Genomic DNA, 15,864 nt, shown 5'->3' on the forward strand with positions numbered 1-15,864 from the left:
ATGACATCCATCCTGATAAGGACAGTAGGGGTGACGGGTCTGGATGGCATCCATCCTGATGGACGGGGACAGTAGGACATTTCAAAACTAATATTTGGCATCCTGCATGATTCTCCAACCTTGGGTACACAGGACTGAAAGTTGAGCTCACACTGGAAAAAAAATCAAAAGGCGCATTATGTGGGAAGTTGAAGTATTTGTTTTGGAAATTTGTAATTTTCTATCTGTTCTCCAGGGTTGGGTTGAACTGCAGATAAATGGTTCCTCCTGCCTGCTTTCCATGTAGCTGGCATTAGATCTAAAAACATACTCATTCTTTCTCCTGTGGTTCTGTCCCCACCCGCTGTAACTGTACTCAGGGGCTGAGAGGAATCATACTTGTGGACCTTCTATTTCATTGCTTAGTGTCACAGACTAATACTAAATGTGGTGATATTTTCCTTTCTGGGACTCTCATGCCAAATTAAACTCTGGAGATTAAATTTTCACAGCCAGGTCTTCCAGTCCCCGCAATACGGTAGATTTTATACCATGTATGACCCTGTGCTGGCTAGTATTGTGTCAACTTGATACAAGTTAGAGTCGCTGGAGAGGAAGGAAGCTTGATTGAGAAAATGTCTCCATAAGACCCAGCACTAACTTAATTAGTGTTTGGAAGCAGTCCATAGTAGGGATTTAGAGTTGCCTAGTAACATCCTCTTTCCTTGCAAGGCTCAGTGGTACCTTCCAGTGTTGTGGGATATTTGTACACTGTATGAAGGGGTATTGCTGTGATTGGTGTAATAAAAAGCTGAGTGGCCAATAGCCAGGCAGGAGGCATAGGTGGAACTTCAGGGCAGAGAAAGAACTCTGGGGAGAAGAAATCTTGAGACACCAGGAGACACCAAGCAAGCAGGATGTGCAAGAGGAGAGACAATAGCTATGAGCCACGTGGCAGAATGTAGGTCATTATAAATGGGTCAATTTAAGTTATTAGAGCAAGCGGGACAAGCTAAGGCTAAGCTTTCATAATTAACAAGTCTCCATGCCATTTTTTGTGAACTGGAAGCCCTAAGAAAAGTCGGTCGACACTCCAGTCACAACATAACTTGCTGGGACAATGGTCTAGCCCGTGGAAAGTCCCAGATTGACTTGACTTTTGGGATCGTCTTCTCTCTGCCTAGACTGTATTTATAATTTCTTTTCTCTTCTTGGAGTTTTGAGATGGGGTTTTGCTGTGTAACAGCTGGCCCGGAACTCATTATGCGGGTCTGGTTGATCTTCTGCTCATCATCTCCGTGGCTTTCCCCTAACCCCCAGTACACTCCTAACCCATAATTTAATTGATGAGTGATAATGAATTTAATTATTTTTGCTTTAACTCCTCTTGAAATGACTAAGGTAGCAGCACCCTGTCCCAACGTTGGGAGAGGGAGGAGAAAGACAGATAAAGATCCTAAAGCTAAGCAAAATTGATTATATATAAAAGAATAACAATGCTTCATTTATAGGAGGATTTCAGCACTTAAATGCTGCATGATAAAAAAAAATCTGGTAAAGTGCTTGCTTTGTAAGATTAGGATTTCCCAGAACCTTCATGAGAACAGTTAGGCACGATGGGGTGGAGTCATAACTCCAGAGCTGGGAAGGAGGAGACAGGCAGATCCCCGGAGCTCCCTGACCAACCACCGTAGCCTACTTGTTGGGTGCCAGGCCAATGTGAGACCCTGCCTCAAAATGGCATTTGAAGAACGACACTCAACGTTGCTCCATGGTTTCTACACGCATGTACACACACATATGTATGTGCTGCACCAGCAAGCACACATGCATCTCCACGCGCGAACAATAATGATGTGAGGGATAGAAATCAATGAATTACCTAAAGAATTGAAAAAAAAAAACTACCACCAAACATTTTGGGCAGTATCACTCATTTGAAAACTGGACAAAGATATAAGAAAACTGCAGACCAATATCCCTAATGAACACATTCAAAAATCATCAAAAATCTATCAAACCAAATTTTAACAATGAGGTAAAAGAAATGCACATAATAATCAAGTAGGAATTATGCAGGAGATGGAGGAATGCAACATGGAAACAAACTAATGCATAGCTATATCAAAAATTAGTTAACTGAATAAAGATTGCATCATAATCTAATGTATTTTAAATTTGATCAGCACCTTTTCATGATGGATGCTGAGCATACAGAAGTGCCCTGGGCAGCAGGCCATGTCTGAAAGTCTGATGGCTAACAGCATACTCGAAGACTCAGAAAACATTTACCACTTTTATTCAGCAAAGCACTGGCTTTTCCTGAAACAATGAAAAAAAAAATCAAACAAGAGCTACCCGAGTCTGGAATGAAGAAGTGAAAATGTTAAGGGAGATGCCACCGCCACAGCCATCGCTGCTGATACACCCATAGTTTTTGCAGCAAAGGGGGATGCCGCCGCTTTCCCTTCCTCCTTCAGTTGAGAGGACAGTTCCCACACCACAGCTGCCTGAGGAGCAAGAGCAGGAGGATCCACTTCAAAGGTGGGACTTGGTGGTCCTTGAGGAGTTCACACCGACATCACTGACCTCAGTAAACCCCTCAACCATAATTACCCAGCACCCAACGGGACTTACAGCCCCATAGACTATTGTAAAATAATCAATCTGTTCTTATTGTAATATCTTTATTCAACAAGGTTGTAATGATGTCCATCAACTCTGTGCAGTTAGAGACAAGGCAGTTTTGGAAATCAGGGCACCTGTGGACATGGCTGCCAGCCCCCTTTTCAGTTAAGACTGCAAAAGGCTTTCTGGGACTGCGGTTATAAACCTTGGTCTTTTAAATCGGCCACAGTCTTGCCCATAAATTACCAGCAGGTGGGACTGCAGAGGCAGCTGAAGGGCTTAAAAGCCTTTGCCTCTCTTGCGGAGGAACCCACTTTGGCTTTGAAAATTCCTATCAGGCAGTTCACAAACTGCCCGGCTTCAGGAGATTCAAATGTCCTCTTGTGGTCCCTGCAGGCACTGCACTCAGGGACACAGAACCACATCATATACACATAACTTAAAAATTAGTAATTTATATGCAAAGGATCTGTAAGAAAAATCTAAGTTCTGCCAAAGCATTATAAGACCTCCCAAAATGCCACTGAGTTCATTTTGTGTTGGCCATCTACTGCTGAACATGGGGCGTGCCTTGAAAGGAGCTTGTATATCCAGTGGGACTCCCTTAGAGAAAACCAATTTTTCACATGTGAGCCATTGGAGATAGCTTCTGGGTGAGGAGTGTGGGCATGTGTCTACTCTCAGCACTGGGACCCCGTTAGACCCAGACCTGTGCAGACCTTATACATGTTGCCACAGTCTTTGTGTCTCTATGCATCTGACCTGCTGTGTTTAGGTCTCATTTCTTTGGTGTCCTTCGTCCCCTCTGGCTTTTCCAATCTTTCCACCTCTGCTGCCACAGTTCCCTGAGCTCTGAGGGAAAGGATGTGATGGAGACCTCCCATTTAGGACCGAGTGTTCCAAGGTCTCTCACTCTGCCTACTGTCCAGTTGTGGGTCTCTATATTTCCCCATCTACTTCAGAAGGAAGCTTCTCTAATGACAGCAGAGTGAGACTGATCTCTTTATAGAGCAGAATGTTTTTAGGAGTCATTTTATTGCTGCATTCCTGTAGCAGAATAGTAGTATTGGGTTTTCCCCTAGCTTCCTGGCTCATCCAGTCTCAGGTTCTTGGCCAGTGTAAGAGGTTTATTTACTTATGGCGCTAAGGGTTGAACCCAGGACCTTATACATGTTAGGCAAGTATTCTACCATCAGGCTACCTTGCCTATCAATGAATAAATACATTCTACTCCGGTTCCTAAAGTTTCATGTTCATAGCATAATGCAAAATCCATTTAGTATCTCTGAAAGTTCTCAACTTATGAGCTTGGGAACTTTCAGAGATAGTTTCAGCATTGCTCAAAAGTCCAAGGATACAATCTCAGCTGAGACGTGGGCAATCACGTCTATGACACCATAAAATCAAATAGCAGTTTACATACTCCCAACATACAGTGGCACAGAATACATACGTCCATGCTAAAAAGAGGAATGGGGGCATGGGAAGAAATTATTGGGCCAAAGCAGTTCTAAAAGCCAGCAAGGCATACACCAAATCTTGCAGCTCTCTGTCTACTACCTAAGTATCTTGGTGTTATCATGTGGACTCCAACAGCCTTGCGTAGCACCAGCCCTCCTGTTCCTCCTTAAGCGTGGCCTCTCTCCTGGGCCAGCTCTACTTCACGCTCACAGCTGTTGTCAGTAGGTGTCCCACAGTCCTAGCCTTTCCAACATCTACTTCCACACTTTCAGAAAATAGCCCTAACAGGGCCTCCTTTTGTGGAATTTGACCCTGCCACACCTTGCCTGGCCTCAGAACTCTCACTAGAGTGACCAGCTAAGCATGATTCTTGGGACCTACATGTCAGCAGAAGCTAACCAACTCCTGCAAGTTGTCCTTTGATCTTCATACATGTGTATCTACACAACACAAAACAACACACACACACACACACACACAAAGTAAATACATGTGATAAAAATTGTAATTGTTTTTATTATATGTATGGGTCTCTCACCTGCATGTGTATCTGTGCACCAGATGAGGACTGTTATTAAGAGAGGTCTAGAGAGGACATCTGATCCACTAGAATTGGAGTTATAGACATTTGTTAGCTGCCATGTGGTTGCCAGGAACCGAACCCCAGTCTTTTGGAAGAGCAGCCGCTGAGTTCTTTCTCTAGCCTCCACTTTAAAAACATAGCATGGTACAGGAAGAATGGTCAGAAATAAACCCATGTCCAGCCAACTGATCTTTGACTATACAATTGTAGGAAATAGTTTATTCATAGATGGTGCTGTGGAAATTAGTTATCTATATGCAAAGCATGTCCCTGTATCTCAGCCATACATACACAAAAAACACAACAAGGCTATATCTCAAAATAATTATAACGATAACAACAGTACTACTCCTAATGAAATCTTGCATATTTGTAGTATGGCAGAACATGAAGGATTTTATACCTAGTTAATACAGAAGAACAAATAATACATGATGCCATTTACATGATGAATAGAAAGCAGTCAAGGTCATAGAAGCAGAGTAGAATGGTGGTTGCCAGAAGTTGGAAGGAAGATAGTCACTAAAGGTTGGAGAAAGTACTCGCCAAAGGGACAAAGCTCCAATTGTGTACAGTAAGTGGATCTTGTCTACTCTAATAAAATGTCCACAGTTGACAGTAAATATTCTCTCGTTTAATTTTTCTGAGAAGGTAAACTTTAATTATTTTTACCACAAGAAATAAACAAAATTTCAGGAAGAAACTTGAGAGTGAGAAATAGGTTTATTATGTAGGGAATAAGGATTATTTTATGCATTTGTTTATCTCTGAACTCACCAAGTTGTGTATATCAGTTATCTGCAGATTCTTCTTTGTATGTACAAAATAGTTCAAGAATTTTTCTTAAAGATAAGATAAATTAGAGCAAAAAGTACAAGGTGTTCTCTGAGGAAATGTATTTTTGATGCATTGGTACTGGTCAGTCTCCTGTAATTGTAACGCTGGGTACTTTAGAAGGAGTGTCTTTACCTTTCATCTCTGGAGGGTTTGAAGGCGTGGTGCTTGGCTCTGATGATGGAAGTGTGAATGGCGCCACAGTGGTTAAGAGCATGTGAAAAGACAAAAGTACGTGTGGTTATTCCCTAAGCCAGAGTACCATGACAGCTGTCTTAACCCATTCTGAGGCAAGGTCCCTAATGACCTAATGACCTCCTGCCTAGTCCCCTTTCTTTAAATGTCCTATCAACTCTTAATATCGTCATAATACAAAGTTCCCATGAACCTTTGGGGGGTACACATAAACCATATGCAAGCAAAATAACAACATATCAGTAGGTAAGGAATAACCTTTATGACACACAGAGAATAACAATCGTGAAGTTTTCAGAAAGTTCATTTTTTAATAAACAGACAAAAGACAAAAACAAGTATTTTAAAGAAAACATGAAAACTTATAAGTACATGAGAAAATACTCAGATTTACCAACAGCAGTGGACTGGTAATGTTTAACAGCTGACTGTCCCAGGAGGAAAGCTCTGGCGTGTAGTGTTTGCTCATTCCTGCACGATAAATATCACAGAGTACTCAGGGTGCCCCTGTGATGCCACTGAACACAACTGACCTATGAGAGCAGATTCCAACGGCCTGCCACATCTGTAATCAAATAGCATTTTAGCCAGCAGACTGAGGAGAATTAAAAACCAAATTAACATAGCATTAGCAAGAACAAAAAAGGTAGCTGTTTTTATCTGTTTTGGAAAGAGAAGGAATCACATTGGTTAACTATAGAGTATTTTATAATTTCTCTGTTTGCTCCCTCGAGGTCTTTGTGCCTTGACATCAGTGTCTAAGGATAGGTTTTGTCTTTCCTGACATGATTCTGATCAAGTAACATGTACATTGTGGTTTATTTGGTTGTGTTTGGGTGTCTCTTAGAGACGGAAAAACAAACCCCTAAAAGTGTATGTTAGAGTCTAGAGAACAGAGAAAAAACTTACCAGTTATATTCAGAGATGCCCAAGGAAGTAAACATAACTTTTAGTTCTCCCAAGGTGTAACACAAATTTTTAAAATTTGTAACACAAAGTTTTCTAATATGGGTTGAACAGTGTCCTTAACATGTCCTTATATGATATGATATGTCATAGCTCCTATATGGAGAAAATAAGACACAGGAAGTAAAAAAAAATGAACAAGTGTGGATGGACAGAGAGAAGGACAGGTGTATAGAATCCAGGTTAGAGTTGGACTGCATTTGCCCGTGAATCCTTGTTGTTTAGACAGGTTCATTTCTTCAGCCCTGAAGTAGTCAGTCAATTAATCATGCATTTATGCATCTTCACTATGCCAGGCATTGTGCTTGGTGTTGCAGATATGATGCAACCCTCAGACAAATAATTAAGTGATTGTTCAATAACTAGAGTGTGCAAGGTACTAGTAAGGAAAAGCACAGGATATCTGAGAACTGATTAACAGGAGGAAGAAATTTGGTAGAGAGATATAGGTCAGGGACCATGAGGACACATGGTAAGATGAACCCTGAGGGATGAGCACAAATTACACGCACAGTGACCGGAGAAGACAGGCCTTGCATTAGAGGAACCTGGTGAGCATTCAGAACACTGAGATAGGACAGAGCCATGTTTTTACATGAATTGCTTTTTGACTGGAGGACCCTCCCCCATCAGCCATCACACAGAGAACATACCACAGGCTTGCCTATAGGCAAATGTTATGGAGACATCATCTCAGCCATGCCAAATATTGTACTAAGTACTGAGAATATAACAATTTTTTTAAAAAAGCCTATGACCTCATGGAACTTACATTGTGGCTAGAGGGAAATAGACATCGGTCAATTGAAGAGAAAAATAGTAGGTGGGGATAACAATTAGAGTTGGGATCACCAGTGCTGGGAACCTAGGGATTTCTCTACAGGGCAATCTTCTATATAACTCGGAGTGAAATGATCCATTCAGAGGAGTTATTCGAGCATCTGAGTGGGCCACATGTATATCTAAGACGGAACATGCTACAAGACTGGACGGTAAGGGTCAAGTTCCTCGTATGGGCCATCTCTAGCGTGCCTGGAGCTCAGAGAGAAGGCTGAGAAAGCTGAGTGCCATGAAAAAGGGACAGACTGGTAGGATGAGAAGATCAGAGAGGTAGCAGGGTCGAGTCCAGCCCAGAATGGTTTCATAGCCCACGGTAAGGGTGCTGGTTTTTATTCTGAATCACAGGTAAGTAACTGCGTGGTTTTGAGGAAAGAAAGATTTGGTTTTATAGAGATTACATGGGTAATGGGTAACTTGGACTAGGGCAACAGCAGTGTACAGCAATGTTAGATTTAGGATACCATACAGATTAAAGGTAAATCCAATAAGATTTGCTAATGTAGTGAGTGTGTATCAAGAAGGAGAAAAGTCAGAGGTGACCAAAAGATTTTTGTCCTAAGCAAAGTAGGCAAATTGAATTGCTGTTCACTAAGAAAACTGGAAAAGTGACTGTGTGTCATGTCATAGTTTATTTGTGCTGCAACAACAACAACAACAACAACAACTGCACTGGACTGGTTTTGTAGCTCGGCATTACAGCATAGATCTGTAAGCCCAGCACTAGACAGGCAGATCTGGGCAAACTGCCACAAGTTCAAGGCAAGCCTGGTGTATAAAGCAAGTTCTAGGCCAGCCAAAGCTTTATTCCAAGCCCCCCCACTATATATGTATGCATATAAGTGTGTGTGTGCACGTGCGCACGCGTGTGTGTGTATGTGTGTGTGTGTATAAACTGCACACACGCACACATATAAACTTTACAATCGCCTCCCATTTAGAGCTGGAAAGTCTATTATCAGAGCTCGAGCCTCTGATAAGAGCCCCCTCACTGGATCCTCATATGGTCGAAGTCAAAGGGCAGGAGAGGCCAAAGGCAGCACGAAGAGCGTTTTTTATACAGGCTTCAGTCCTAGTATGAAGAACAGCCTACGTGAAATCACCTCCTAAAGACCCTACCTCCAATTGCCAGTTCCTATGCCCGATCTAACCAAAATCACTAACTGGACATGCATTAAATACTCGCGCGGGAGTTGAGTATGCATTTTGTTTAAATTGTAAGCTTGAGATTGGGCATGTGTTACTGGTGTGTGTATCTTTGATAGCACCTACTGTCGTGCTTGTACATATGGTCAATTATACCTTTTTATACAATAGTTTCACAATTGTAATTGGTTTCATTTCTCATTAGATGTGACCATCATACTTCTTATTTTTCTGGGAAATAATACAGATGTTCGATAGGATTAAAGATCAGTCTTGTTGCTGATTAATAGTGAAACAGGCACAACAGCTTCGACCTCATGCCAAAATGAGATTTCCACCTTTCCTCTGGGGCAAGTCTGTACATCCAGGTGTTGTGGGTTGTTCTACTCTTTGTCTCTTTTGGATGCCCGCCACCCAGCTCCCCAAATCATTGAATGCTCAGCCTTAGCCCGGATTGTTTCTTGCCAGCTTTTCTTAATTTAAATTAAGCCTCTGGGCTTTTTCCTTTTCTTCTGTATATGTTACTTTCACTCTAAGTCCATGACTGGCTGTGTGGCTGGGTCCCTTCTCTCCTTGGCTGTTTAGCTCTTTTAGACCGTTGGATGTTTTAGACAGACAAATTAATAGGTCCACAGAGTTAAACAAATGTAACATAAAAGAAGGCAACACATCATTGCATCATTAAAACAAATGTTCCACCGCATAAACAAATGTCACACATCTTAAAATAATATTCCACAACATCCAGTTACTTGGCAAACACAAGTTGCATCCTGGGAACACAGCCGATCTCTAAGATAAGGGGGTATGATCAGGTTCATGGTGCAGCTGGAGCTGGGACAGTGCCTCATCCCTGGCAGCCTGGTGGCCAGGACTCATAGAAGCCTCCCTTCCTTGCCTACTTTCTCTGCATGTCTTCAGAAGCTCTCCTTCCACGGTGCTTTCTCTGGAATTTGCACTCAGTCATGCTACACCGGCATTTGTAAGACTCTTTGGAGAGCTGCCCATCTGGGGAGCATTGGGCAAAGGCAGCAACTGTTTCTCCGTCGGATCTTGGCATCTAGGGCCGTATGCAGTGAGCATATTGCTGTGGAAGGCAGATGCGATGAGAGAGCCAAGGACAGATCAGGTCATGCATGTACCATGGCTCTCACAGCTCTCTACTAATTAGGTAAGTCACTCCTCCCTTAGGGAGACACGAACGGAAGAACTCAGAGAGAAAGGTCAAGTTCTCTTCCCCAAAATGTCTGAGGTAGGTCTTCGTTTTGTGAGGCCCAAAGCTCATACCATTTGGATGGTCCTTTCTGAGAAAAAGAATACAAAATTAGAAGCATAAAACAGAAGAAGGCCATCAAGGTTAAGGAGTGGAGGAAGGAGTAAGCTCCATAGCTTTACAGTAAATCCTTTCCTGCTACTTAGAAGGTGATGCATATTTTTCTGTGTTTATCAGGTAGGTTGCTGTCCATCACAATGATTCACCTTGCAAGCAAAGCAATTTGAGCGTTGTAATAAGGAGTAAGAAGAGTTGTATTAAGGTCTCAGCAATACAGAGTAGTGGCTCATGGAAACATAGAGCCCAGCTGTCAGACAGGCTCTGAGATGGGTTGATCTAACATCCTAACAATGTCACCAATGACCCAGTTTCTCTTGATCTTTCCACTGCGCTGTCCACTGTATCTGTTTCATCTTAGGTGACTCCCTGCAAGTTTGTGCTATGGATGCCAGCAGCACTGGACCGCAAACCTTGAACAGAGCAAGGGAACTTTGATTTGACTATATAGCGCAAGTCCTGGGCTTCAGATCAGTTTGTCTGATGGATACAAGCATTTGGGTAAGACCTACGCCAAGCACTTTGGCAAGAGAAACAGAGTCATTTTGAGTGTCCTAAACCGGTCAGGGCCCACCCACAGAGGGATAAGGGTGTGTCTCATTCAAATCCTGGAGCTGCTGCATGTCAGGATTGGAACTGAGGTCTGTGAAACGTGCATAGTATAAGCCAGAGGGTCGTTCTGCCTAACGGGCTAACTATATTGAAACTTTCTCTGTTGTGAGGCCGAAGCCTCCAGAGGACAATTAATCATTTATTCACTCTAGTCCTAGCACCAGTATTAAATGTTCAACCTTTTTGAGAGAATAAATTTATTACATATACACTAATTACAATCACTGATGTAAAGTAGGTGACATATAAAGTTAGGACAGTTTAGCTATTGTGGGATTTAAGTTGAAAAGAACCTTCAGGGCCAGGGATGTAGCTCAATTATAGGCAAAGTCCATGCGCAAAATGTACAAGGCTCTGGCATATCTGAAAAAAAATGACTTATCTTCTGGTCAGAAGTATATCTCACTAAGGAAAAGTTAAAACAGGACAGGATTTTTTAAATGGCGCTTCAAATTTAAGATATTTGAATTATCATTGATTCAATAACACTTCACAATGTTTCACAAAGAAATAAGGACTTAGTACAAGTGGAAAGATAATTATTATAACCTTTATTTTGACATTCATAGAGGCACAATTAGATCAGTCGTGAGCTCTAGATTTTCAGTTTTGTAACAGAAGAGAGTGTCCTTTTATCTCAGGCTGAGGGAATAGTTCACAATGTTTCTAAAATCTAAAAGTTAAGAGAAAAAACAAGTAACACCTGACATGGCATGGTCAAGCAACCAGAAGAAAGAAAATGTACTGATTTGATGTGACTTCTGTCTTTCTATTTTTCCACCTCTTACCATCTATATTCTTTTCTGAAAGACAGACAAACACTTCTTAAAACATGTGTGGCATTTTAAAAGTATCAGGATTTTTAAATGAACTATAATTGTTGGGCGGTAGCTGCACACATACTTAATTCCAGCACTCTGGATGCAGAGGTAGGTGGATCTCTGTGAATCCAAAGCCAGCCCGGTCTACAGAGCAAGTTTCATGACCTCCAGGGCTACACAGAGAAATCCTGTCTTAAAAAAACTAAAACAAAATTAACTTTAATTAATTTGTTTGAGACCATGGCAGAGGTCTCACAGGCTGAGTACAAAGCTACAATCCTGAAGTTCTAGAATTACAGGTGTCTAAAAACATGCCCAGCCCCTCTGAACTTTTTTTTTAATGCTTGTAAAAACAAATATATTTAAACTTGGTAAATTATTCTGTTAAAATCCTTATTTTCAAACTGAAATATTATTTTACCTTCTAGTAAAAACTGTTATATACTCAGTATTTATTAAATTGAGTCATACTTTCTGGGTAAGTGCTATATTTCATTTAGGGTGGGGAGATAAGATTACAGTTACTTTAAACCAAAGCTCCACCTGGGAAAGCTAGGAATGGTGGGTAGGAGATTCGGAAGTCTATGGCTTGCCAAGAACTTCAGCTATCCCTATCAACAATTTTAAAACTTATGTTGACTTTGCCTACTAAGCAGGTTATCCAACCCTCAGACTTGATACTTCTCTGGAGAGTTTGAATCACCTTTTTAAAACATATACAATCATCCATATATACATTTCAATATCATCTCTAGAAACACATCAGTATGCCTAAACCACTATAAAGTTTCCTATAGTCACATCTTTTTTTTTTTTTTTTTTTTTTTTGGTTTGTTTTGTTTTTTTCGAGACAGGGTTTCTCTGTAGCTTTGGAGCCTGTCCCGGAACTAGCCTTGTAGCCCAGGCTGGCCTCAAATTCACAGAGATCCACCTTCCTCTGCCTCCCGAGTGCTGAGATTAAAGCCGTGCACCACCACCACCCGGCCTATAGTCACATCTTGTTCTGACTTTTTGTACATTTTTAGCATTGGAAATCGAGTGGATTAAAAAAAGATTAGACACCTCAACATTAGCGACTTGAAAGTCTGAGTTCTAATGCAGCCTGGTGAAACCTTGACTCAAAGAGGGGGATAAGGTTAGAAGTCAGTGATGTGATGAACTCTCAAGGAAGTAAATTTTAATTTATCTAAAAAGAAAATCAAGAGTTAGTATATGGTAGGTTTTTAAAATTATTTATATGATATTGTGCATATGGTTATCATGCCAATTTGTATAAACTTTCTTTATAAAACACCTAAGTTTGTTAGCTCACCTAACTACCAAATACTATTTCATAAGTAAAAGATGCATCTGTGACATGCTCAAATTGCTCTCAATAGTAATTAAGGTGAATTAATCAGGTAACCATTTGGTTTAGTAATAGCTACTTAAAAACGGGATTCTCTGCTTCGGATAGACTTAAGCTTATTAACCCAGCAGCTTCAACACTGAACATGTGTATTCAGTATTACAGAAAATTCCCAGAGTGAAGTCCCAGTCTTTACACTGGCTCTTGTCTTTAACCTGCTTTCTTCACCTCTGACTTAGTTTATCTCTCCCTCATTCCTCTGTTCAAGCTACACTGGTTTCTCTGGGATGGATTGAATACGCTGGACACTTTTAAAAATTAACTGATAATCATGTCTCCAGATTTCTTTAGTTTCTGTCTAATACCCTTGTTTCTGTTTCTTTGGTTGGTTTGTTCATCTTTTGTTCTATAAAATGCTTTTATTTTGAAAGCAATGAAGAGACATTATCTCCCCAGTTTTTGGGTAGCATGAAGAAATGGGCTTGATCATCCTGACGTAGTTGAACTTAGCAGTATACTTCTGAAAACCAAGTTGTAGCAGTTCACTTGCTAAAGATGCATTTTTAACTTATATATAAAGCATGAAACTGCACATTGGTGCAGTGCAGCAGACTGCTTTTGTTTGCAATATGCAGTCCTCACCTTAGGTTAAGTGTATATCCCAAACATTTATCATTTCTGTGATGAAAAGCTTCAGGTTTAGGCTCAGCCTTTGCAGCGCAGACACCCTCTGTCTCCAGGATGGTTTCCTTGGCATCCACGAGGCTAATTCCCACCACTTACTGTTCAAATTTGTCCTTCTTGACAATGCCTGTCCAGCCCGGATGGTAAAATTTCTAAGCCCTTTCCCAGCCTCTATATTCTCAATAGCCTTGCCCCGTTCTGCTTTGCAGCATTTACAGCCTTCTGCTTGCTATTTTATGGGCTCTGCTGATTCGTGTGGTGTAAATGTCTATTTCCTATCTAGTAAGTTTCATAAGGGAAGAACTTTATGTCTTCTTGCTGCTTCCTCATAGCCATGGTCAGAAGAGAACTGTGTGTCGCAGTATTCTGTATTTTCCTTTGCCGTCTAGACTGGTTTGAAACCATAGAGTCAGTGACTAAAAATAACCTTTTGCCGCAGACTCCCGAGTTTGGGCCCTACAGCCACCCCCAGTGTGCCCCTCAAAAAGTGAATATTTTCTGATCTTGCTTACCTAAGCAGGAACCCAAGTGTGTGTCAATCAGTCCTGTGCTGTGTTTCAACACCTAAACTTCCTCAAAGAACACAACTTGTTTATCATCTGCCTCCAAATTTGGATGGGTAAACCACATCAACTTACCATTTCCCAACCTTCATCAGGATTGTTTGGATTTTCTAAGGAAGCAATATAGCTGCTAAAACTATAGTTTCACACGCACATGCACACACACGTAAGAAGAACTGTAGTCTCTCTCTCTCTCTCTCTCTCTCTCTCTCTCTCTCTCTCTCTCTCTCTCTCTCTCTCTCTCTCTCTCACACACACACACACACACACACACACACACACACACGGATCCCCCTGCACTGGGATGGGGTTGGGATTAAATAAAATTTTAATGGTTCTGAACAAATTTTAGTGCAGCATTGAAAAAAAAAAAACCTCTTGAGATGTCTGTTGCTGAAGCAGAAAATGGAAATCCAAAAGGTAAATTTTCCTGCTGGGTTCTAGGTAACTCACCCTATTAAAGGACGAGCCTTGTCCAAGGATGGTACGAAAGCCAAGCAAGTATTTTACGTCTGTCGAGCTGCTTTTCAGAAGTAGACTATGAAGATACCTGTCCTAGGTTTAGGTCAGCTCGGCTAAGCTCAAGTCCCATGAGCTAAACAAAAACACTTTAGATGAGTAACTCAACAAATACATCGAGGAAGGTCCCACCCCTTCAATCTCTCCAATCCCGGACATCAGAGCAAGAAATTAAAGTCCAAATCGTAGGACTAGCAGTGCCGTGAAATCCCAGGCGGGTAATTCACAGCCTAGAGAGCCCGAGTGACGAAACAGCCTAGTCCTGGACCTGACACCGGCCCCTCTGGCAGTGACCCCCTCGGGCAGGATGGACAGGGTGACTCACTTGGGGCCAGCCTTCCCCGGAGGGCAAACTGGGTCTGACGTCATGCTCTGAGACTCCGGGTCCGTTTGGTGGGTTTAGGAACGACGCCTCGCAGCCGACCTCTCCCGAGTCAGTGGGGTCCCACCCGCAGGCGTCTCTCAGCACCCAGAGCCCAACCCCAGCCCTAGAGCTCCGAGAGGGTGAAGTCCTGGCCAAAGCTGGAAGCCCCGCCCCGGGGCGCGGCTAATCTGGACGAAACCACTGTCTGGAGTGCGGGGGGCGGAGCCCCCTCTCTGGCCTGGTGCACGTTCTGCGCTCCGGGCTGGTGGCTCCTCCACCACTGCCGCCGTCCCCCGCCGTGTATGGTGTGGCCCGGGGTCGCTGGTCACGCGTAGGGGGCGCGGCCTGCTCCCGGCCGAGGTGGTCCCTTCGACCGCTGCTGAGGGAGTCGCTTGGAGCGGCGCGGCAGCTGCGAAGATGCTGGGCCCACGGCTCCTCACCTGGGTCCTCCTGGCCGCGACTGTCACCTGCTCTCAGGCACAGCAAGTGCCGCCGGTGGGTGAGCTCCAGCCGAGGCGCAGATGGGGGTGCAGGTGCAGGCGCAGGCGGGAGGCGGGCGCAGCTGTGGCGAGGCGGTGGGGGCTAGAGACACCTGCTCGCCGGCTGCATCTTCCCGGGACCTGGGACCTGAGGGTCGGTCCCGGGGAGCGTGAATGCAAACCCGCCTTGTGAGCCCCGGGCGTAGTTGCTTTAGTACCCTTTGGCTCTCTGGCAAGAGAATACGTTTTAGAGAAATCCTAGGCTCCGTGAACGACTGGGTAGGGTTCGGTCATTCTGCAATCTTGATGTTAATATTTGAACTACCAGCTGTAGGCAGAACACTCTGGAGAAAAAGCTACCGATTATTGCCTGTTGACTTTGCCATGTTCTGTCTGGTTACCAAGTGCTTTCTCCTGAAGAAGCCCACGCAGGAAGCTGCGGGTCACATGCAGCCTTAGCTCTGATAGTGGGAGCCGTTCTCCCCCCCCACCCCCCAGCAAACAGCACTGACTGT

At 42.9% G+C, this 15,864-nt stretch overlaps 1 protein-coding gene and 1 long non-coding RNA gene across 2 annotated transcripts in view; one reads left to right on the forward strand and one right to left on the reverse strand.

The window, feature by feature from the left end:
* Nucleotides 1-5,966: 5,966 nt before the first annotated feature.
* LOC119811310 lies at nt 5,967-15,268 on the reverse strand. The gene is made up of 3 exons (XR_005284970.1): nt 14,832-15,268; nt 14,441-14,582; nt 5,967-9,933 (listed from the first exon to the last, which is right to left on the reverse strand). It is a non-coding gene; the product is annotated as an uncharacterized LOC119811310 (long non-coding RNA).
* The window catches only part of Asah1 (N-acylsphingosine amidohydrolase 1), a 34,043-nt gene continuing 33,371 nt past the window's right edge, over nt 15,193-15,864 (forward strand). Inside the window, exon 1 of the mRNA XM_038325132.2 lies at nt 15,193-15,365. Coding sequence (XP_038181060.1) covers nt 15,288-15,365 — 78 coding nt within the window. The 5' untranslated portion in view covers nt 15,193-15,287. The remainder of the gene's footprint in view (nt 15,366-15,864) is intronic.

Source organism: Arvicola amphibius, chromosome 4 (assembly GCF_903992535.2).
Source record: "Arvicola amphibius chromosome 4, mArvAmp1.2, whole genome shotgun sequence".
Classification (NCBI taxonomy): domain Eukaryota; kingdom Metazoa; phylum Chordata; class Mammalia; order Rodentia; family Cricetidae; genus Arvicola; species Arvicola amphibius.